The sequence below is a fragment of the Brachyistius frenatus genome, unplaced genomic scaffold, assembly GCF_029030835.1.
Source record: "Brachyistius frenatus isolate BFR_SWC_R1_liver_20210118 unplaced genomic scaffold, ASM2903083v1 Contig_62, whole genome shotgun sequence".
NCBI classification, from domain to species: Eukaryota; Metazoa; Chordata; class Actinopteri; family Embiotocidae; genus Brachyistius; species Brachyistius frenatus.
Window position 1 is genome coordinate 283,286 of NW_027210661.1, and position 23,449 is coordinate 306,734.

The 23,449-nt window shown below is 41.7% G+C and overlaps 1 protein-coding gene across 12 annotated transcripts in view; it reads right to left on the bottom strand.

Moving 5' to 3' along the window:
• Window positions 1-22,443, bottom strand: part of LOC138625405 (muscleblind-like protein 1) — a 62,162-nt gene extending 39,719 nt beyond the window's left edge. For 4 of the 12 annotated variants that reach the window (XM_069706297.1, XM_069706300.1, XM_069706298.1 and 1 more), the window contains exons 1-2: window positions 22,239-22,442; window positions 2,941-3,937 (exon numbers count right to left, since the gene is read on the bottom strand). In XM_069706297.1, the coding sequence (XP_069562398.1) occupies window positions 2,941-3,114 (174 nt within the window). In that variant the 5' untranslated portion in view covers window positions 3,115-3,937; window positions 22,239-22,442. Of the gene's footprint in view, window positions 1-2,940; window positions 3,938-7,346; window positions 7,437-16,830; window positions 16,919-22,238 lie in introns of those variants that run through there. The other 8 variants (XM_069706304.1, XM_069706302.1, XM_069706296.1 and 5 more) reach the window with 7 other exon arrangements.
• Between the last annotated feature and the right edge of the window lie 1,006 nt (window positions 22,444-23,449).

Genomic DNA, 23,449 nt, shown 5'->3' on the forward strand with positions numbered 1-23,449 from the left:
AGACTATTTGTATACAAGTAGAGAGATGGAAAAAGTAAGAGAGCTGCCCATAGCACAGGCCTCTCTATTTCTCCTGCTATAGGCCCTCCCTTCCTTTGCTGGCCTAAAATTCAAAAGCAGTGGAGGGCGGCTGGTATGACAAATTGTCCAGGAGTGGGAAGCCACGTTTACCACCATCCATCCCTTTACTCCCTTTTTTCTCTCCATATCCTCCAGCCTGTCTTTCCCTTATCCATTGCCCCTCTCTCCATGCCTAGCTATGTGTTATGAATTCATCTGCAGATAAAGCAGATCTATCATTCTGTCATGTAGGCAGGGAGGGGAGGTAGACTGTGGAATGCCCTGGCACTGAGAGCAGGGAAGGGCTCTGTGCAGAGCGCTATGCTTCCTCGCACATTCCCTGCTGCGCCTGCTCTTGCCCTCTCCGGCTCAGTCTGCCTGTCTGTTTTCATGATCCATGCAATGGCCCAGCAACCCCCCTCATCCATTCCTGCCCTACCTGTACCAAGCAAACACACTCAAGCCATTGGAGCACCAACCAAACAACCCATAACTGTAATAACACAGTGCCTGGCTTAACAAGAACTCCACCCCCAGGTATAAACCAAAGTAAGCCATGGACTGGACTGCTTGACTGATGTCCAGCTCTGGTCTCCAGTTACACTGAATAACACCCTGCTTGCCAATCAGATAGAAGACAAATTACACAACACGGCAGACAGAACTCCAGGACCCAGAATCATTGTGCACACTTAAGCCAAAATACCCAGATTGACTTCACTGATATGGCTATATTCAACAAATGTGAAAAATCTGACATAATGACACAGCAGGGTGAGGTTTGTGATGTTTGTGTGTCATGTGTGTGCATATGTTGTGCATGTGACTTACAGCATACAGAAATGTGCATGTAATTTATTTTACAGTACAGTGTATTACAGAGGGCCAGTATTTATGTTTTGCTCAGCCATGACACATGCTGCCACGGGTCACCATTTAAACACGCTCTAACTGGCCAATTTAAAGTGTGACCAGATGTCCTGTATATTCACAGAGTATGAGCTTCACAACTATGCACTGTTTACAATATGCAATATAATAATATGATAATTGTATCCCATTTTAATTCTGTTTTAATCTGGTCTTTCCTTGTATTGTCAACATTTTAGTTGAAGTAAGTTTGCACCTGATTTTATCTCATAGAAAATATGTTTATGTAGCAAATACATTTTGTCAAAAAAGTACAATAATACGAAATAGATTTCACCAACTTGTTATCAAATTAATCAAACTGCACATATCTGCAAAATGTTTGTTGATAGGTATTTTAATTTGTTTCACCTACGACATCTGATTATGGCAACCAAAGCATAGTTGATTGCTTTATGCTATAAATTCTAAAATGTAAACGCTTCAAACTCAATAAATGCAAAATATGGGCACAATCTACCCTTCTGTTCCTCAGTTATGGTGTGAATTAATAATAGCCAGAAAAGTGTTTTTTTCAGAACATTATGATGTCACAATGAAGATGTCTAAAAATGTTTACAGACTTTCTCCAGAGGATACATCATGCAGGATTTGCTGATCCCTTACAGCATCCAAATTAGATGGATATTTTTGGTTTTAAGTGAGCAGCTATTGCATTCATACTCACTTAAGACCTACTTGTAACAACTTTGGAGTTCCAGTGATTTTTCAGTTACTGTCATTATCAGGCCTTTTTCGTTTTTGAGCAAATACAGTTGTACTATTAACAATCTCATTAGCCTTTGAAACATTTTGAGAACAAAACCTCCCTTACCAGAGTGTTGTTACTCCCTCAACCTAACAAGCCTGATTCAAGATGGGAACCCCAATCTCAAGCATTACACTTCTATGCTCTGTAGATTTACCATCTACCACTACACTTCCCTACAGCAGACAAAAGTGAAATGAATCCATGATGCAATTACGTTTCTTTCAAAACTTATTCAACAAAACTGGTCAGTTGTATTTAAACAGATTTTCGCAGGAGACAATGTTGTTGGCATGTACTCTGACAAAAATAAATGCTGGCATAAAAATCTAACTCTCTATGAATTAATATTAAAGTTTTAATCAAAACTAAACTCAAAGCATTTTGGTTACAGTTTATAGAGACCGCAAATATTCTAATCAGCTGAGCTTTTGAAAATCTAATAAACAATTCTTGCCACACTTAATAAACATATTCTTTCTTCCCAACATCTTCGCCCAATCCATTCTATTTTCCTCCCTATTTCCATCCTCTCTGCTGTTGGATTTGTCTTCCCCCCGTCTCTGAGAGAGGAGCTGCATAGTGGGAGTGTGTTGTCTCAGTGCCAGGGCAAAAATAGACAGTAAATTACAGAGCCTTCTGAGAACACCCCACTGCGCTGCATGACCTCAAAATAACACACACAGACATACACTCGGAGACTCACATACAAACATGAAATACACAGTATGCTGTCCTACTTCTATATTTCCCATTCAGCCTGTTGATAAGACGGAGTCCTTCGCGATGTGCCAACCGGCAGTCTGCACTGAAGTTATGTCCCTGCAAAGGAAACTCTGAGTCTGCTTCACAGATGTTACTGCGATTACGGCCTCATCTCAGCTTACAAAGACACACATGCACATTCTTAAAAGTATTTATACAGATATGCATTCATGTGCTTGCCAGGGCTTAACCTCATAGTACTCTTAAGAAACCTATTTGCAAAATCACTGCTATTTCCTTCCACTTTATAGCTGATTGTTTTCCAAAACAAGCCTCTTAAATTACCAGATGAATATTTTTGTAAACTTCTGGTAAGATGTGTCATTTCTAATTCTTAGACAATGCTTGCAATGCTTGTCAGCACTGCAGGCTAGAAAAAAATAAGAAAAGAAAACAGGGCAGTGATGAATGACATCACAGGTGTTTGTCATACTCACCTTGAGTGAGTCAAAACAGGCAATGACTCTGCCATTTTCCACTTGACAGCTCTTGGCAGGGTGGGCGAACTTGCACTCGCTGTCCGGCCGTGAACAAGTCCCTCTCTGGAATTCCCGACATACCTCCAACGTCAGCCACTTTGTGTCCCGGATCTGTGTAACATTCACCGCCATTTCAAACCAGGCAGGAGGGGTCGATAAAGAGGAATAGATATCCAGCAAATGCAGTTATGTGTATGTCCGTATGTTTTTAATAAGACTGGGACGAATGGTGAGGAAGAATAAGTAAAGGACATGGGAAAAAGCAAGACTTTAGAGGTTTTGTCCCCAGGGTCTGATTTTGAAGTGAAGCCTATGAGGCCTTGGACTCGCCTACCACCTGCAGCCCATCCCAACAGTCTGTTTGTGGCTCAAATAAGAATCCTTCAGCACCTCTCACCCAGGGCCAGGGCTGGTGATGGCCACAGAGGTTCACTTTGTAATATCTTTCAAACACACCCACACCAAACACACCAGTCCTCTCTCTCTCTCGATTGCTCGCTCCTCGGCAGAACTGTCAGATGAGACGAATTGCAAAACACTTTACCGATTGAGCTGGCCCATGATGAAAAGCAGCAGGGCTGAAGGAGAGAGGGGCAGAGGAGAAAGAGGCCGGTGGGGACAGCAAAGTGAGAATGTCCTTTTGCTCACAGGAGCAGATAAAAGCTGTGTCTTCAGTATCAGGCTCTGTCTGCAGAGAAGGGGGAAGTGGTCGACTTCCACAGAGGAGGGCTGAGTAGCATGGGTGGAGAGAGGTCTGGCTGGCAGACAGAGCAGGAGATCGTGGGGAGGAGGGCGGTGTCAGTAGTGTGGAGACAGCCTCAGTGGACGCGGTTGGCAGTCATGGCAGTCGTGGTGCTCCTGGTGTGGCTGGCAGCTCTGGCAGACATGGACAGGCACAGAGGCACAGGCGTGGAGCCAAACAGCCACAGGGGTCAGCGGATGAAGGCACTTCTCTCTATGGAGAAGGAGGGAAGAGTGTAAGTGGAACAGGGCTTAACGTACACACATAAAACACACTCTACACTCTCACACACACACACACACACACACACACACACACACACACACACACACACACACACACACACACACACACACACACACACACACACACACACACACACACACACACACACACACACACACACAATTGGATTCAGACACACACAGCTTCATTTTAACACGTTTCCCATTCATTCTCCGGTATATCCTCTCTCACAGTAGGCTTCACTGAGAGCACCAGGCTCTCAGCTGGAAAATCAAACACCGTATTGCTATCAGTAAAGTTCAAGCATTCAGGCACAGACAAGTCATTTCAAAAGAAGACAGTGAGGAGGAGAGGGAGATCAAGAGACAGAGAAAAAAGGGTGAACAATCATGTGAATGCGTTTTGTGTGGTAAGCAATATTAATTAATGACTCTGACTGAGATTTTCAATTCATTATAATGTCTATACTTTTACTGTAATAATTTAAACAAATGAATAAATAACAAGTAAATCAAAATAACAAACAAAATAAATACAATTACAGGTTTTCTAGCTTTCACAGGGAATATCTAAGGAAAGTCAGATCTAAAAAAATTCCTAAAAATCAAGAACACTTATGTTGGAAGATATTTTAATCAATATTTTTGCATTGTTAACAATGACAAATTTAGAGTGTTTGAGTATGAAAATATTGATTCGTGAGTTATCAATCTGCACAGCTCTGGTGACACTGGAAATGGCCAATCCGCTGGCTCGGTGGCTCCGGCATTGTTGCTGGCAGGTGGCCAGGTACAGTACAAGACAAGCAAGAAAATGACTGGATAATGTCACCAGTGAAAGAGGGAAAATGAGAAAGACAGAGAGAGCGAAAGAAAAAGTTTTCCAATATGCTCCTTATAACCACTCATACAAACACACTGACTGGCTCCCCAAAACCTCCCACAGCTGCTACGCTTACTATAAGTGCCCCTAACCTACATCCCACATGTGGTTACATCACTTCCAGCTTCCCCACACTCTAACAGATGGAAAGTGTTTTAAATACGTTATCATGCAACACTCATATGAATTGTATTTAAAGCTGCCATCCAGATTGAAGTTAGTGGGCAACTTTAAAATGATTCTACTGTAACTCAACATGCCATTTGATTCATACAGTGGTCCTATTCTTAAATATGCAGGCATAGTAATATGTAACTACTCTTTACATGCAGTGTATGTTGTAGTTACAGTAGGGTGAGATCTATATTAAAAAGGCATAGTAGCCATAAAGAAATTGGCAAAAACCATGCATGGGCCTTGTTTAAGTCAATAATTTCACGTATTTCTCTGAATATGGATGGACCTCGAGTTGTGAACTTGAATAAAAAAAACTTTTCCTCTCAGCTGGATGTATTGAATCCAGGCATTTTTCTTTTTGGGGAATCATAATGCATTCTGGGAACTCAAAGATATCATGAACTGAAACCGAAGATGAGTCATTCTGAAAGAGGGTATACTGTATACCGCCAAAGTAATTTATACCTTTTCATCACAAAATAACCCTGGAACACACTGATCATGATATTTAATAGTCATACAGGATCCAAGGATCGATTTCTTTTTCCGATCTGCAAGCACTAATCCTGCAGTGTGGACAACGCAGATACAAAAATTTTAGTGAGTGAGTGAGTGAGGAAAGAAAGAAAGGAAAAAAAAAAAACTTGGTCAAACATTGATTTCTTATGTGTCATTCTCCTTTCTCCTATTTGGGCCAGTCACCGTGGTGAACTACTTTTCCAGACCGAACCTGATATTTTAGGCAGCACGTGTTTGTGCGGACACGAACAAGAGGCCAGAGCAGCCTGCTGTATCTGGCAGGATCACTGTGGTGGGAGTAAATACGGAGAGGACTACCATTACCAATGCGTGAAATACGGAGTAGCAAAAAAAAATGTGTCTTATGGATCGCCTGTTCTTACTCACTTCCTGACCTCTCCTGTTTCTTTAAATTTTTTCTTTATTGCACCGCTAATGCCCAGATGTTAGGGGGGGGGGCTTTGTGACGTATGAATAAAAGCACTGGTATATTTTTAATCTATAAAGCAATACTGGGTAAACTTCTGGCCCACCTCTGTTCCCTTCTCTGTCTCAGCTCTGCATGTTATGAGCTACAGTCCTCTGTGTGGTTGCCTCTTAATGTAACCCAGTGTGCTGACAGATCTGAGGAAAACTATGCACCTTGGGCGTGGAATACTCTACGAAGGCCCTAAAACAGACACACTTGTATCCATTGATAGTTATGGCCATCATGAAGAATGTGGTGGCATGTGATTGTTTATCTTAAGACATTACCATGTTTGAGTGGCTGTTTTATTGTGGAGTTTTTGTATGTTATGTTCGGTATGATGTATTTTATAATGTTGTGAGTTTGTATGGCTGCTACCTTGACCAGATCTCTCTTTTAAAAGACATTTTTGTCTCTATTGTACATCCTGGTAAAAAAAAAAAAAAAAAAAAGGTTAAATAGATAAACAAAGAAAGCAGGAAGACCAATAAATGCAATGATGCAAATTACCTCATGAATAAAGGTGATTTATTTAAAAGACAATACATCTTTTTTTTCAAACCGGACAACATTTTTTGTCCATAAAAGAAGAATGTCATTTCATCTATTCGTCAGGGCGTCACTGACATTACTAAGGAGTTGGGTATTATCCCGACTTAACCAATCCACAAATAAACACAGTTTCTTTGTCAGTAACAGTATATAATTGAATGTGTCGATTATCTGATACACTAATTAGTGCCAATGATCTCTGGCCTCCTCTTATCTTCCAATAAAAAGTATCTAATTTAGATCAACACACTGTAGTATGGATATTTAAAATGTCATAAATTAGAGCACACTGCTATTGAATCAGGAATGTGTACATGTACACATATAATCTTTGTTGGTGCATTGGAATCATTATTGGGTTAGAAAAAGTCAGACCAGTGCACACCTGATTTTAATCAGGACAACTGTCTGTAGAGGCCATTTTGCAGCTTGTGTTTTTAAGTGTAACTTTCAGTAAACTTCAATTGATTTCACATGCTTGTCTCTGAGTCTGTCCTAAAAAAAACACAGACATTTGATTTTTAGAAACCTGCATCAGACCTGCATCAGGTGAAAGTTGAAAGAATTTCTGTACTTTAAATTGTATATATTTCTAAAGCAGATACAATATCAACGCATTTCAAAAATGGGTCCAGCTCCCCTATATATGTGTTTGTTTTAGGCCGAGAGAGATGGCAAGTGAACAGTAACAAAAAATGTGCTGTGATCGAAAAGTTTTAAAAACTACCAACACACAAACTTCAAAAGTACCAATTTCTGGCCAAAAACAAGGCTCACCACAGTCCTGCCACTGCTGCTTCAGGGGTCATGGGTCTCAGGAAATGTGAGGTCAGAGCAAAAACCCACTAATTATCCAGTAGCTCTGAACTCTAGCATACAGCGACATGAAAGAGAAGAAGAGGGAAGCAAACAGTTGGAGAATGTACACAAATCAGATTAGACTAAATTTACGCTTTAATCCTAAAGCAATGACATGTTAGTTTCCTCAAAAGAGTTATTTTTTCTGAGGTTTTTACAGTGCTTGTGTAATATCCGGATGGATATGGCTTTGATGAAATGAAACAGCTTGAATAAACGGGGCTCCGCCTCTACAGTTCCACACCAAAGACAGACTGAGACTCCTCAGATGGGGCTCAACTCAAAACACAGGATTCAAACTAAGGGGTACGAAATGTGAAAAACGACTTTGGCATTGAGGAAATATATAAATAAAGGACTCATCAATAAGCATCTTAGCATGTTTGAATAATGCATGTGGCCATTTCCCATAGCCAGAGGCAGATGATATCATTACACCATCAGATCAACTCACCAAGGTAATAAATTGGAGAGGCGAGGGAGGTGGAGAAGGCTGGAGATATTACATACATATAAACGCCGATAACGCACCAATTCCCCAAACCTAAAACACACACACACACACACACACACACACACACACACACACACACACACACACACACACACACACACACACACACACACACACACACACACACACACACACACACACACACACACACACACACACACACATCGTTAACGTATACAGACTAATATATTTGCCAAACACTCATTCCTGACCGACCTCAGCTGTTGACATGCGGTCTGCACAAAGCAGAGTATAATGCCGAGTGTCACCAGGGTTCATGTATCTCCTCATTCAAAGAGAGCCATTTGATCTTGTGTTAATCTGTCTGCCAAAGTGGTACCACTTGTTTGGCCGAACTCCGGATTATTTCATGCCCATGACAACTCTCCACGAAAAACACACAGATTTAGCCTGGAGAGGCACCAGTGCTCCCGACTTACTGGCTGTTGGAACCCAATGGCACTCACAGGTTTGCAATCATTATATAATACAAACATTAGGAACATTGATTTGGTTGTTCACAAACTTGAGTGTTCAAAAGCTACTTTCTGTTCATTATTGATTATCTATAAACAAGATTAAGAGTCTCAGTCATGCTGGCAGCTTTCAGAGGCTGCACAGTGGAGCTTTGAACAAAACAATATGTTAATGTAAAACGCATAACATTTATCATGTTTGCCATCTTAGTTGAGGGTGCCTCCAAGCATTCGCTAATTAGGACTAAATACAAAGTACAGTTGAGGCTCCATTACCGAAGTATGTCAACAAATTGCAATTTTGATCTGATGGAGGTTCTTGATGAAAAGAAAAGAACCACTAAAAGTTATCATAAATCTTCTTAAACTGAAAATCAAAGTCATCTATCTAATAGTTGTTGTGACATTTCACTTAAAAATGCAAATGTCAACAGAAAAAGTCAGGGGATCACTAAGTCAGCTGGAGTCATCCTCTGGGTGCCATAAATGTCTGTCAGGAGAATCAATTCAGTAGTTGTTTAGAGAGTCTGGACCAAAGCGGAGGGCCAACCGACAGGCCAATATTGACATCTCCAGAGTGAGTATGAATAATAAATAAACCTTCTCTTCGTCCCCAGGAGGAGCTGAAAAAGGTTCCCGGGGAGAGGGAAGTCTGGGCTAAGTTGCTCGACGTGCTGCCACCACGACACGACTCCGGATAGACTAAAGAAAATGGACGGATGGATGGAATAAACATACATGAGTTTATTTTGACATCAGTACTATGTTTGCTTGATGTAGCTGCATATTTTGATATTAAAGTGCACTATTTGACGTAATCCATGTGGAATGGAAGCCACAACCAGCCCTGCATCTGAGAGCACTACGCAGACAGAAAGGAGAAGTATGAAGAATCAAAATAAGAGTGAACAAGGGCCAGAGATCCAAGTCATTTATTCACCTTGAATGACTTCCAAAGAAGAAGAAAATGAGGAATGTGATGAGAAGAAAACAAGTTCTTTCAATGTTTGATTTCCTACGGATGGCCTATGAAACATTAAAAAAAGAGAAAGAGAAACTTGCTGCAAAGTAGGAGGAAACAATTTGCTTCAAAACAAAATTTCTTAAGAGAGTCACAGTGTAAACTCTGGTCTGTTAAGGTGCACTCAGAGCTGCTGCCTAGCAATCAAAGCGTCTTGTTTGTTTAGGTGGTAAGTTGATGGCTCATACATTCCTTGAGTGTTTCAAATTCACTGAAGGGCTCCAAATCAAACTTTAATGCTTCTCACTTGGGATGTTGGGAAAAGCAGCTGATTGCAAGCGGAGAGATTATTATAATTTAGATGAAATCTAATAATGCATTAAGTTTATAGAACAGGTCAGAAGTCATTAGTTTGAGAGCTTCACCTTTCAAAAAGCAAGGGAAAAAAATAGAGGAAGGAAAGATAGAGGAAGGGAGGTGAAATTCGGTAATGTGAGAGGTCAAAGGTCACTGACTGCAGCAGCAAAAAGCAGATGCTGGACGCTTCGTATTACACCTCATCACCGGCTGACCAGGATATCAACTATAAACGACCTAAGCTGCCCTTTATACTGATAGGAGCATCGGGGAGAGTGGGGATGGGGAGGGGAGGCTGATAGACAAACAGAGTGAAGGAGACCAGAGGTGGTGACAGGAAAAGGATAAAGGCTGGAAGGAGACTGATGGGGGGGAAACAGGAGCAATTAGTACAAGTTGGAGAGACACAGGTTGGTGTCTGGTAGTGAGAGGAGGTAAGAACTGGCAGGTGGAGGAGGAATCAGAGAGAAAAGTCAGGAGGGTAAAAACAGGATTTTGTTCCATTTGAAAGCACTGCTGGCCCTCTGCTGTGAAACCATCTTGACATTTGTCAAAGCTGTTCATTTATCTTTCTCTGATCCCCCACCTGTTCTCCTTTTCAATTCCTCTCCATGCACACACTTTCAGTGTTTTCTGCTTTTTCTCCGCCCCAAGTCTTTCTTCTCCTAAGTTGCAGTCAGAGTATCATGTGACACAAACAACTTTGTGAACGTGGCTCGTCTTTTAATAGTAGCTGTCCTCATTTTATTCGCCCACTGTCTCAGCCCCCTCTCCCTCTCCCTCTTCTCATTCCTTGTTCACACAACACCTTATGCTGCAGTAACACAGTAATGTGCTGCAAGGTCACCATCGCCACGGAAATTAGATAAACCATGTTTAAAGCAAGGACAAAGTGGTTAATGGTGTCAGGTCCAGCCTCGTATCATAGCAGTATGGTGGAAATCGTATGAATTCCACCATTAAATAAAAGCTATATACAATGTGAACAGGATTGCCTACTAGACTCATGGACTGTCCACTAATGAGACTACGGGAGTTAGCAGGGGTAGTGCAGTGCCAAATTTAAGTTCAACACTAGCACTATACTGTATATCCAGAGAGTTTCCTTTAAACAAATGTGACATACAGTATGAGGGGCAATCAAAAAGTTCAGAGACTGCTCCTGCTGCCCGTGAACGCAGCACAGTAATGCAAACCGAATGTTTCCCTTCAGCTGCCTCACAACTTCCTCTAGAGCTCGGTGTTGACAGTCTGACCCTGGGGGATTTATGCCTTTTTCGGTCTTGGATGGTAATGTTCTGTCCCTCATAAAACATAAAGGTATTTGAATGGTTTTTGCTGACGATTTCCCCAAGTTTGACACAAAAAATTGCTGTGTGCTCACTGCACTAGGTGGTGAATTTACAAATGTGTGTGCACCAGTGGTCACCAAAACGTGTTTCACCAAGCATAACTTGGAAGATTTATTCACAAAGGTTATTGTTTGCCCCAGCTTTATGCACATCGTGGTTTTGCGGTCCATTCGAGAACAGTCTCAGAAATGTTTTGCCCCTTTTATTTAGCTACTCCATCAACCAAATATTTAATAAAATGCCCCTTACTGGATCTCGTAATGCCAAAATTTGTGATAAGTGATACCTTGCCCAAAGTCACATTTCTTTTCACCATCATATACAATATTTCTTTTGATTTTGCAAATTTTAAGGAGAGAAAGAAATATTAAAATTTCAGCTTTGTGGTTTTATGCGTGCATGCAAACAAGCCATAAACAACTGGTCAAACCAAGGTCTCCATGCTGATGACGTTTGACATTGCACGCACAAAGAAAAGAAAATATGACAGAAAAATTCTTCACAACATATTCTCCAAACTTCTCACGAGCCATATTTTCATAAATCAGCACAACATACTTCACAGCCCAGAGCAATGGTAATTTTGTCAACAAACATAATGGAAGAAAATATTGATGACCATAGCATTAAAACTAAATGAGCACACTGTTTTCCTACTGCAGTGGGATAACCTATGCAAAGGTTTGATTTGTAGTTCAGTAAGTATAGAGATGTTCATTCAGAGATTCATTCAAGTGGTCTCAAAAGTCATTATTTTGGTTATGTATTGATATAATATGTAAATTAAATTGAATACTGCAATTAACAGAAATACTAAAAGGCACAACACCAATGTAGGTGACGAGTTAGAGTGGTAAAAGTTTAGACACATTTAAGCGGATTGTTGAGCTATGTTGAGGTGTGTAGTGTTGCATGGTGAGATCTTTCTGTAAGTTGTATTTAAGATTTTCACATAATTCTCATTCATAAATGAACATAGTTTATTCTTTAATTAAACATCAAAACATGACAGAAAATAATAGATGGCGTAGGAGCTTCCCGTTTTACTTTAGGCAAAGATATTGCATTTGGTTATCATAAATCTATTATAGCAGTGTCTCTGTGAAAATAAAAACCTCTGCTTGTTTCCCTCCCCCATGTTAAACTGCTCAAGGAACACTGCGTGATGGGCATCTTGGTCTTACATAAATGAACTCGAACACATTGCTGAGGGGACAGCGACATTAATGAGGCTCACATATGAACCCTGTCAAACAAACGCTCGGTCCCACCACTGCAAACCTGAAATTTGATCCGACCCTTTGCCTGAGTGCTGCATTCTGCAGTGAAAATCCATTATGATGATGTTTCCACAGATTGTACCATCAGGGTAATTTTATACGTCATTCCAGTGCCTATCTTGTGACACACACATTAGTATTGATCACAAACAGTGAGACAGCAGATCTGCATCTTCCACATAGGGTGCACAACCATATAGATGAATGGAAGGTCAGCCATTGCATTGGTATTCAAGACGCAGCCATATGAGTAGAATGTATGCATATGCATCGCATCAACTATCGCTCGTGTGCTCCCTCTATCTCTCACACACACACACACACATATATATATATATATATATATATATATAAACACACAAAATCTGTGATTCCCTCCTTTAGCTGTGAGACAAACAGAGGGGAGGGGAGACGGCGAGGGCAGTCAAGTGGCACATGTGCAAGCTGTCGTCTGCACTGTGATATCAGCGCAATGCTTAAAGAGCCTGACATACACGTAGAGACATGGGGGAGGTAGTTACAGAAGACACCCATATGATTAAGGATGTGAGATCATACACATTTAGAAACATGGTTACGTATTTGTCTGTGTATGTTCTGTAGAAATGGGGCAATTGCATGTATTCTGCATACATTTTGTTCATCTGCACAACTGCATCCTCCTCCTCCTCCCTTCACTGCAGTGTGGCTACCTGGCTGTGGTAACGCCAGTGTGGTGTAATGCAGTGGCAGCAAAGGTGTCGTTGAGTTCATGGACATAAACCAACTTACTGCCAGACCAGTCTGCTCCTCTCAGGAATAGCAATGGAGGAGGTGTGTGTATGAGTATGTGTGTGAGAGTGTGGGTGGGAGGTTAGATTGAAAAAGATTGAAAAAACGGTGAGAAAGAGAGGGAGAGTCGCAGAGACAGGAAGACAGACAGCGTGAGGAAGAGACAGTGAGTGATAGAAGGAGACGTTCTAGGGATACAGCTGTAATAGGTGGAAGGGAGGGAGACAGATGCCAGTGGAAAAAGTGCCCACTTTGATAAAAAAAAAAAAAAGATAAAAAAGAAAGGCTCCCTTGAGTAAATTTACCACCTCGGCATGTGGCATTTCAAGCACAGGGCCATTATCACACATGAAAAAAGCCAAACCCTCACACACACACATATGCAGTCTTTTCTTTTTTTTTTCTGCTTTTACTGTCTCTCATGATTTGGCACGCAGACACACGTCAACCTGGAAAGACAATGCAGGCAGACAGGTGAACAAGGACATTATACAAGCAAAATGGAGACAGACACAGTGACAGACAGAGGGACAGACAGGTAGACAGAAGGCAGATACAGGTGGCACGGTGTGACAAAAACAGAGTGGGGATATTCTGAAAATAATGAGATGGGAGAGGAGTGAGAGAGAGGTTTCAGACACAGAATGTACAATAAGTACAACAAGATAAGAATAATTTATAAAAGACTTGGGTTGTGGAAAACCCTTGACAAGGGATGGTTCAGCAGCAGTAAGATAATCACTGAATGGCTGAAAAATACATTAGCACCCTTGTAGTTAAGATGATGAAGCTCAATAGGTGAAGATTATAGATGATGATTTGCCCTGCTGTAGATTTTTGACATTCCTTCGTCTGAAATTTTTTATCAAATCAGGAAATACCAAAGGAGTGGATGCTCTCCAAAACAAAGAATCTACAGTCAATTTGTCAATTTTCCAAACTGAAACCAAACACACTTAGAGGTGCAGAGTTCAATACTTGTCATCAGACCTGCATTCAGCCCAACGGGGGATAATTTGTACTCTTCAGCTGTCCATGACCAGTGATTCAGTTTGACACCTTAATCTGTGGAAATCACAGAGGGCTCGTCCATGGAGCCAACTGTATTTACTATAGATTACATCTTCCACTAGCGTGCATTAGTCCAGTGACAGCTTTGCAGACTGCAGGGAAAACAGCAATCATAAACCACTGACTGACTCACTGTGATTTTGCCACTCACCAAATAGCCTCGTAGGACTCCTCGAACCATTTGTCTGAATGACTGCCTATCTGCCACTTACATGCTTTGTGTCGAATTTCTGAGGATCGGGACTCACTGTCATCTCCACTTACATTCTCCTGCTGTCACCTTGATCAAAGTGTCCGGCCTATTTTCTTTTTTCTTGATAATTGAATAATGCAAATCAGGGGTGTGCATATTCACCAAAAAACTTCCACACAAACACGCAGCTCATCTGCATTCGACAGGCTGCCCTGTGACTGCCGAGGACAGCAGGGAGATGACATCACTTCTAAAGGACAGATTAGTTGGGGGATGAAACTGGAAGGTGGAGGAGGATAAGAGACAAGGACAAATTTATAACAGAAATTGCTAAATTTGTTTAAATGAATACAGTCAAATGAATGTAAAGATGCATCCCTCTCCTTCTCTTAGAGTATCATTCTTCTCTCTCACATAGTTGTGTATTCCAAGTCGTGTGTGTGCGTGTTGTCTGAAATTCAGTATGTATCCGAGTGTCTCTGCGCTCTCGCTGTACTATACTCTAATGACCTTGTAGATCTGCCTGCTTTGATCTGATCTGCAAAGAAGTTTTTTCAACCCACTGGAGTGCCAGATACCGAAAGAGAAACACGGAATGACCACAAGAAAGCCCGCTGACAGAGGATAAAGCAGAAAGATGCAGAGAGACAAAAAGGCAGAGATGCGTGAGGAAGTAAAACTGTGAAAGAGATGGAGAGGTGTTGAGATTAGTGCGTGAGAAGGGTGTACACACAACAAATAGTTAACATATAGATCGATGCAGTCTATGCTAACGTCTCCATTTGGTAAATGATGACATCACGTGAGAGCTCAAACTATGTTTTTTTTGTTGCAAAAAATAACTGAGTAAATAAAATACCCATTGTGCTTCCACCACCACACACAGTAGTAGGTGGGCCTCCCACAACGCTCCATCAACATTCAGGCAACATGACATCCTTGTTACGATTACTAATTCATTCATTAATTAATAATTACGATGAAACTTTTATTTTTCTGAGACTCCTTCGGTTGCATTGGCACTGGAGCGAGGCACCATCAATGTCTTTCACTAATGAGCCATTGCAGGGATTTCACTGTGTATATGTGTGGCTACAGAGAGATACATTTCATCATTAAGGTTAGCCATTCTGCTCAATCAGAGTTTTATATATATTATATATATATATATATTTTTTTTTTTAGTTTTTCTGTCAGTGGGTTGTTTTAAACCACGCAAATGAGAAATGAAGAAGATGAAGCATTACCGTCATTGGATGAAGAACTTGAGGATCAGGGCACTCAGTTGGGTGAACCTGTCATCATGTCGTCAAGGTAATAAAAACACATTTCATTACAACTTTCTGTGTGCCATATGAAAATGACGATGAGAATCATGTGATGAAGATTCATTGCAAAGTGTTTAGACTCCAAAATAAATGCATTCCATGTCTATGGATCCATGTCTATGCATTCCATTCTATGTCTGTAAGCAAGCCTTTGATGCAAATAAATAAATAAAGATGTATTCAACAATCCTGCTATTACAAAAAAAAAAAGGGGGTTTTCAAGGAGCATATAATAAATCCATCATGTTATTCCCTATATCCCCGATCCATTCCAGAAAACACAGCTTTAATAATTCACTGAATTACTTTTCTTCATGGATAAACAAACTTTATAATATTCAAATGCTGCCGACTTTTTGGGTACTTCTAAAACATAATTATTTTTGATGATTTTGTGCGTGCATATGTGTTATTGTATTTCTGTGTCAGACGAGCACAGACACAGGTAATGTTGGATATTGAATCATTTCCTGAGGGCAGCTATAGTGTAAACATCAGTGGTCCTGCCATTATACAGGAGGAGTGTTAGGCTGTTCATATGTATAAAAGTGAGCCCGTGTGTTTGTGTTTTCTTTTTTATTCATTCATCCATAAGCGTGAGTGCATTTTTAGCTTTAGTGTTAACAGTAGTAGTCGCACAACAGGGATTTCAGTGCAGTCTAAAAAGAGAGAAAGAGGCAGAGTGTAGTCTGCCAGAAACGGGAATGTGTGTCAGTGTGTGTCAGTGTGTGTGTGTCTTTGTGCAGGAGTGTGTGCTAACTACTCTGCGGAACATTAAACACTAACGTTACCCATTCTTTTGTCTGCTCAGCTCTTTTCCACATTAAAACTGTCCCACCTCAGACTACCACACATTTGCAGTGAAGCATGGTGCCAATCTGCATATGTACACACACGCAAACCCCGACTTCCAAACAACTCACTCACATCCAACACATCAACCTCAACATCCAGATGGTGAATAAAAAAAAAAAAAACAGATATGGCAGAACAAGGATGAAAAAGTATGCATGGGCAAGTCAGTCTTATGTCTAAACAAACATGGAGTAATACACAACCTAAGTACACACACGTACACAGACTGAAGAGCAAGGACTTACTGGATCTCTGCAAGGACTCATCTGACTGCTGCTGAGGGGAGAATGGAAAGTGAAAACCTCATGCTTGCTTCGCGGCACTCCTCTCTTTCACTCCCTCTGTCACTGAACCCTCCTTCCTTTTTCCTTCACTTTCTCCCTCCCCTGCCTTATTGCCCCCCCCTGCTCCCCCCCCCACACCTCCCACCTCCCACCCCTCCTCCTCCTTTTCTTCCTCCCCTCCCTGTCCTTCGCTCCCTCTTTCTCTCGCTCCTTCCCTCTTGGCAGAGCCTTACTGTATTCAGACACACCAGTCTCCATATATGGCAGCACAGCTAAACATGTCACACATAATTTATCCACAGCAGGCTGCGAGTTCACCTTTCACAGCTCGCGCTTGGATCATATGCAAAAGAGGGAGGAGAGGAAAGGAGGTAGGGCAACGCAGGGGAACAGACAAACTTCCACTGTCAACAGCCACGTTTCCACAATTTCACACTGTGTGAGAGTGTGTGTGTGTGTGTGTGTGTGTGTGTGTGTTAACAAACACTGACAATCAGACCGTGAAAAAGCTCCCGGAGACCAAATGCAGTTCACCTGTACTGTTCCAACATCTCCCTCCCCGTCTCTCCACCATCTATCCACCATCTATATCTGCAGGCAGTAAATCTTATACACTGCTGTTTGTGTGTCCACGTGCCACCCCCCCCTCCCACCCCTCCTCCCCCGAAAATGGAGAGAACTAGAAAACCAACTACAAGACAAATACAATTTCTAAAAGAGTTACAGAGAGATTTAGAGGAAAAAAAAGAGGAGGAGTTAAATCATTTTGTTTTCTGACTGAAACAGGGAGATGTGGGGAATGATAGAGAGGTCAGATCAAAATAATATGTCAACAAACAAGACACCATTCGGAGTGCTGTCTGGCTGCGACTGTAAGAATCAGCGCAATTCCCTCTGATGATGTGTCAGGTTTTGCACAATCGATGGCTTTAAAAATACATGCCTGCTGACCTCTCAGCTGCCTCTTCAACTTCCCCTGGAGTGTATTTTTTTTTTTCATCTCAAAGCCTTGACGCACTTGAAGAAAAACAAACAACAAATGCAAGATGCGCATAGCAGTTGAGGTGAAAAGAAAGAAAAAGGAAAAGCAGAAAGAGAGACAGAGACATTGGGAATAATAATAACTGCACTTGAGTAGCAGTGCTGGCTGGTAGCTTTCTCCTCCCTCCTCCACAGCTTCAGTCCACTCACAGGACAGCAAGAGTCACAGCTCTGTTGCCATGGAGTCTAACTCCATCAAACACTACGTCAGGTACATGTGTGTGTACGCGAGCATGTGAGTGTGCGGTGTTGTGTTCGTAGAGGTGTGTGTGTATGTCAGGTGGGTGTTACCAAGTGACTCAGAGCCAAATCACTGACTTGTGGCTGCAATATATCAGAGAGTTTGACATTTATCACTGCATTGGCTTGTGTGTGTGTGTGTGTGTGTGTGTGTGTGTGTGTGTGTGTGTGTGTGTGTGTGTGTGCGTGTGTGCGTGTGTGTGCGTGTGTGTGTGTGTGTGTGTGTGTGTGTGTGTGTGTGTGTGTGTGTGTGTGTGTGTGTGTGTGTGTGCGTGCAAGAGTGTACGGGAAAGGTTTTGATTGAACAGCAGCCTGCAGCCTGCCCTCAAAAGCACCAATGATGGATCTCTGTGCTGCTCTAAGTGTTCATGCTTAGATCTGGCTTCTATAAATATTTATCAATTCATTCATAGAGTTTAACAACACACTACAGATGCCGGTAATATGGAATTTTGATTTTAGAGCTGGCAAGTCATTATCCTGTGCCCAAAAAAGGTCCTGAACTTACCTTTCAGTATTGTGCTGATCTGTGAACGGGATGCTGTGGCTACAAGCGTTTACACGGTGTATCGTGATTCTCTAGAAACCAGATGAACTCTAAAATCACAGGACAAGGCAGCACTTTTGTTTTGGAAAAATCTTTGTCTGTGATATGTCTACGCTATGCTCAGTAAGAGAATACCTATTGTTACCTCTCAGAGGAGAGATGTCAGCGACAGTTTGTGGCCAATGGACATTTCAGTAGACAACGAAGCAATGCTACAATGTTAACATACACTTTTACTTGTAAAAACACTGCATCCAAAATATTACTTTGGTAAAAGAGTACTTTCGAGCCTGGCTCCGTCTGTGCACTGCCAATGCACCTGGATCTGCACTGCCCCTGCGCAGCACGGATAGGAAACTCGAGCCCCTGACCATTGTGTCTTACAGTCGAAAACTGACCACTTGCAACACTGTCTGCTGACTTGAGTGGAGCTGAGATGGTCCAGATCTCTGCAACATTCAAACAGTTTTTTCTCGTCGCAAATCTTTGGTTTGACCTGGGATATTACAAGTGGCTGTTGTGCCACTGTGGTTTTTGGTCTTAAAATATTCCACAATGCACAACATTAAACAGCACTTACTGAAGTACAGCCGATACCGATCTGTTAAAACAATACTTTGACCGGCCTCAAAACCAATCCATGAGATGAGCTCAGGACATCCCTACTTGTTTTCCCTGAGGCATGATGAAGTGAAGCTAAAAGTAGTATAAATAACAAGTCCTTCAGAATTACCTGACTAAGTGTACTTTCCACTGGCAGGGAGAGACAGTGAATGAACTAACATGGTACAGTGAAAGGATTTAGACTTGCAGATAATTGCTGCAATTGCAGATAATTTAATGGACACTAAGGTTCCTGTTCACTGCTTTGCTGATGTCTGTGTACGGAGGACAGAACAAAAAGGACTTTTGGACCACTACTTTTTAACGTGAGCCACTCTCCCCTAGTGTACATCCTCTCTCTTTCTCCATTTCATCCAATCGAGGTCATGGACTCTTAAACATGCGCACCCAGTGTGCCAGATCATTATAGACAGGCATGAAGAAAAATCCCAAGTAAAATAATCGAGACAAGACGAGTTAAAATTGGCCACGGAGATCTGGATATCCGTATATCGCCTCTGATCCATGCTGCTAAGCAGACCTACCGGAGAACCTTACAGATGTTACTAAATGGAAAATCCAACATGGCAACCTGGTGTGAGTCTGACAGGCTTTTAACATTAGTAGCAAGTCTCTGCTCTATTATTGTATGCCTAGGGTCTAACTATAAACGCATGACCTTGCAGAGCGTCTGTGTCTTTCTCCTCAATCTGAACGGCTCTGTGTGCTCGTATACCAACATGTTCCGAGACCCCAAGATGCAGCCTCAGTGGAAACTGAGGGAATCTGTCGACACAGACCTCTGTAACAGACCAGTAGTAAAATATATACGGCTGCTCATTGTTCACAAATCTCTTAAACTCTCCAACTCGCCACTGAAATAGTTTTACTGACCACTGGTACACAGAGACATGATGGATTTACTTTCATGGTGTGCTTGAGGCAACACTGAAACCCACCAAAAATCTTTTTTTTTTTTCTGTTTTGAATATCTGCTGAGTTCTGGTCTGGGTTACGGGGGGCTGGAACCTTCACCAGGTCGCCAGTCCACTAATGAGCCGACACTACGATCACCAATTTACCAGGCACGCATGTCTTTGAACTTTTGGAGGAAACTGGAGTACCTGGAGAGAACGCACACAGGCACAGGGAGAGCATAGAAATTCCACACAGAAAGGTCCAAGCTGAGGTTTCAAACCCAGAACATTGTAGTAGTGAGGCGACACTGCACCACCAGCCTACTGCTAACTTTTAACCAAAGACAGTTAAACATTCTTCAGCTTTTTTCCCTTTTTCTTCCACCTCTAGTCTCTCTTAGACTCGAGAACACATATAAGACGATACAGCTTCACATATGTGCACACTTTAATGCTTTAGGCACCAACACTGGATTAATACTGAGCAGAGTCAGAGATATAGATACTACTGCCACATAAGTGTCTGGTAGATAATGCTATCAGTAGACAACACAGATAGTGAAGGGAGGATCTTGATGAAAGCAACCATAATGAAAAAGAGGAACCTCTCCATTTTGAATTTTGCGAGGTGGGTTTCTGCTCAGGAACAGCAGACAGAAGTGGCGCTAAATGGAGACAAACTGAATATTCAACAGACTTCTTTTTTGTCCGAGGTGCATTATGCCTTTTTTTTTTTTTCAATTTAATTTCCAAGGCCGTAAAAGCTCTTTACATAATCTGTTACAGTGTTCAGCGCTTGCCACATCCCCATAATACACGTTGTCCAAAGGTGGAAAATTAACACTTACAACAAATTCAAAGGTCCTTTGGGACTTTTTTGGTAAAGATTCATTCAAATAAAACTACCTTGAGCTGTATCATTATTTTCTTCAGGGAAATTGGAAACTGTCATTGGAATTATGCCGTTTTGGAATTAAGGTTTAATTTAGAGATCACTAGTTTCTCACTCCACGCTTTCATTTTATATTTTCTTGTGTTGCCACATAACAGCATCGGACCATGATGTCACCATGAGGTCCCTGAAGAGTGACCTGAAATTTCTCATTTAGGTCCTCGGGTGATAAAGTTTAAGAGCCACTGCCAGAAGCTGCTACAATCAGGATTTCCAGCCTGTCTGCGTCTCTGATGCAATAGATATGGCCACAAGCCTCAGCAGCCGTTAAACCACAAAACCACCCGTAACAGAGGAGCCAGGCTTTTACCTGTCAGTCAGCTTGCACTGACATCATGCAAATACCTCAAAAATAGACATAATTTCTTTAAAGTATTTGAAATATGGTGGAACCAGTAACTACATACTTTGGAAACCTCAAAAGGCCATTAATTGATTGTTGTCATAAAAGTGTCACTTAAAATGCTTCACTGGTCCAAATTGTTTTTGACGGGGTACATTAAGCATCAATTGAAATGGCATAATTAACTGGATGGTTTGCAATTAAACAGTTGAAAATATAAATGAAGACTTTTGCTGCATAATTAAATGATTCATTTTTAACTTTTCTGTAACATCAATATGTTGGACTGTTTACCTGAAAAGTTAAACAATCCAGAATTACACAATTATCATTTCCTAAAAGTTACAATGTGTTTCCTAGCAGCACCTAAGCACGTGTAACACCGTCCAAGGATATTGAAATCAGCTTCAGATAAATACTATCTGCAGGATGGAAGCAAAAAAAAAAAAACCTATGCTAAAAACAAACCTGGTGAGAGATATTTCACTTGCATATCAAATATTTCGATATGAAATCCCATAATCAGATATTTTCAAGAAAGAAAAAAAACAGCAGGAGCCAATTGCAACAGGCAAGGAAGTTGCCGGAATCACAACATGTCAAATATTAATGACTCCCTGGCGTCCGTATGGAACCACTCTCCCCAGTCCTCTTGTCAGGAGGCAGAAACCGACAGACAAACAGATCATCGTAGCCATCTGCACGGTCAGAGCAACCCTCTCTTACCTGCCTGCTTGTCTGGGTATCTCTCTCGCACTCGGTCTGGGTGTATGAGTGTGTGAGCGCTCACACACAACCCCACGAACAGGAACTGATGAATCTGCACGACTTCAGCCCTGCAGCGTGCAGTGCATTATGGGGTTTCGGTCTCTCTCTCTGCCTCTCGCTCTCTCTCCTCCTCTCGCTCGGTTGGCACAGTGTTAGAGGGGGATGTCCTCGCCTCCTGTCTGGAAAGAGGAGGGTGAACGCACACACACTGTGTACACACACACACACACACACACACACACACCATGCAGAAGAAGCCTCATGATGACGCCTGCCGCGGCTTCGGTTGCCATGGCAACAGCATCCCTCCCCACCCCCCCTCACTCCTGTAATTCAGGCTCTATCTGCCAGCGTATTCTGTTTAAATAGTGAAATAGAAGGGAACAAATAATGTTTCACAAGCTGCACTCAGTCTGGTTGCCTCTAATCCTATTTAACGTTTACTTCAAGCCCGAAAGCCAACAAGCGGACTCAGAAATGAGGCTCTTGTGATCACCAACTGTTGCATCTGCCATCTGAGATAAAGAGATGGTAGTGTGTAGTAGGATACACTACCGACAGACACTGATACTGTGCGTGCGTGTGTGTGTGTGTGTGTGTGTGTGTGTGTGTGTGTGTGTGTGTGTGTGTGTGTGTGTGTGTGTGTGTGTGTGTGTGTGTGTGTGTGTGTGTGTGTCTGAGTGTGTGTGTTGATGCGATAGTTCCTGGAAGCAGGCGACAGTTCCTGTTTGCAGTCTCTTTCCTTTTCTCCATTCCTATTGACAGTGCACAGAGGCCTGCAGCCCTTTGATAACACACATTTCAGTCACATTACAAACAATGGAAGTACAGCTGACCAATGAAATGCATGGGTCGTTTGCATAGATGAATGCAGATAGAGAAAGACTGTTGTGGCTTAAAATGCAGGTTGGTCAGAAGTCTTCGGGAGTTGTTTTTTTTTAATCATATTAAGACACAGTGAGACACAAATACACCGAGGCTGAGTTCAATGTAATGTACGATTTACTGCATATCAAGTGGTTTCCATGGAAAACACCGCTTATACACCTAAATTAACTCTGCCTGTATTGGCCTGTGTACTTCAGATGCACTCTATTGTTTTATATAGTGTCTGTATACAATTTCAATACAGGCACTTCACTTTACCATTACTTCAAGAACATGCATCA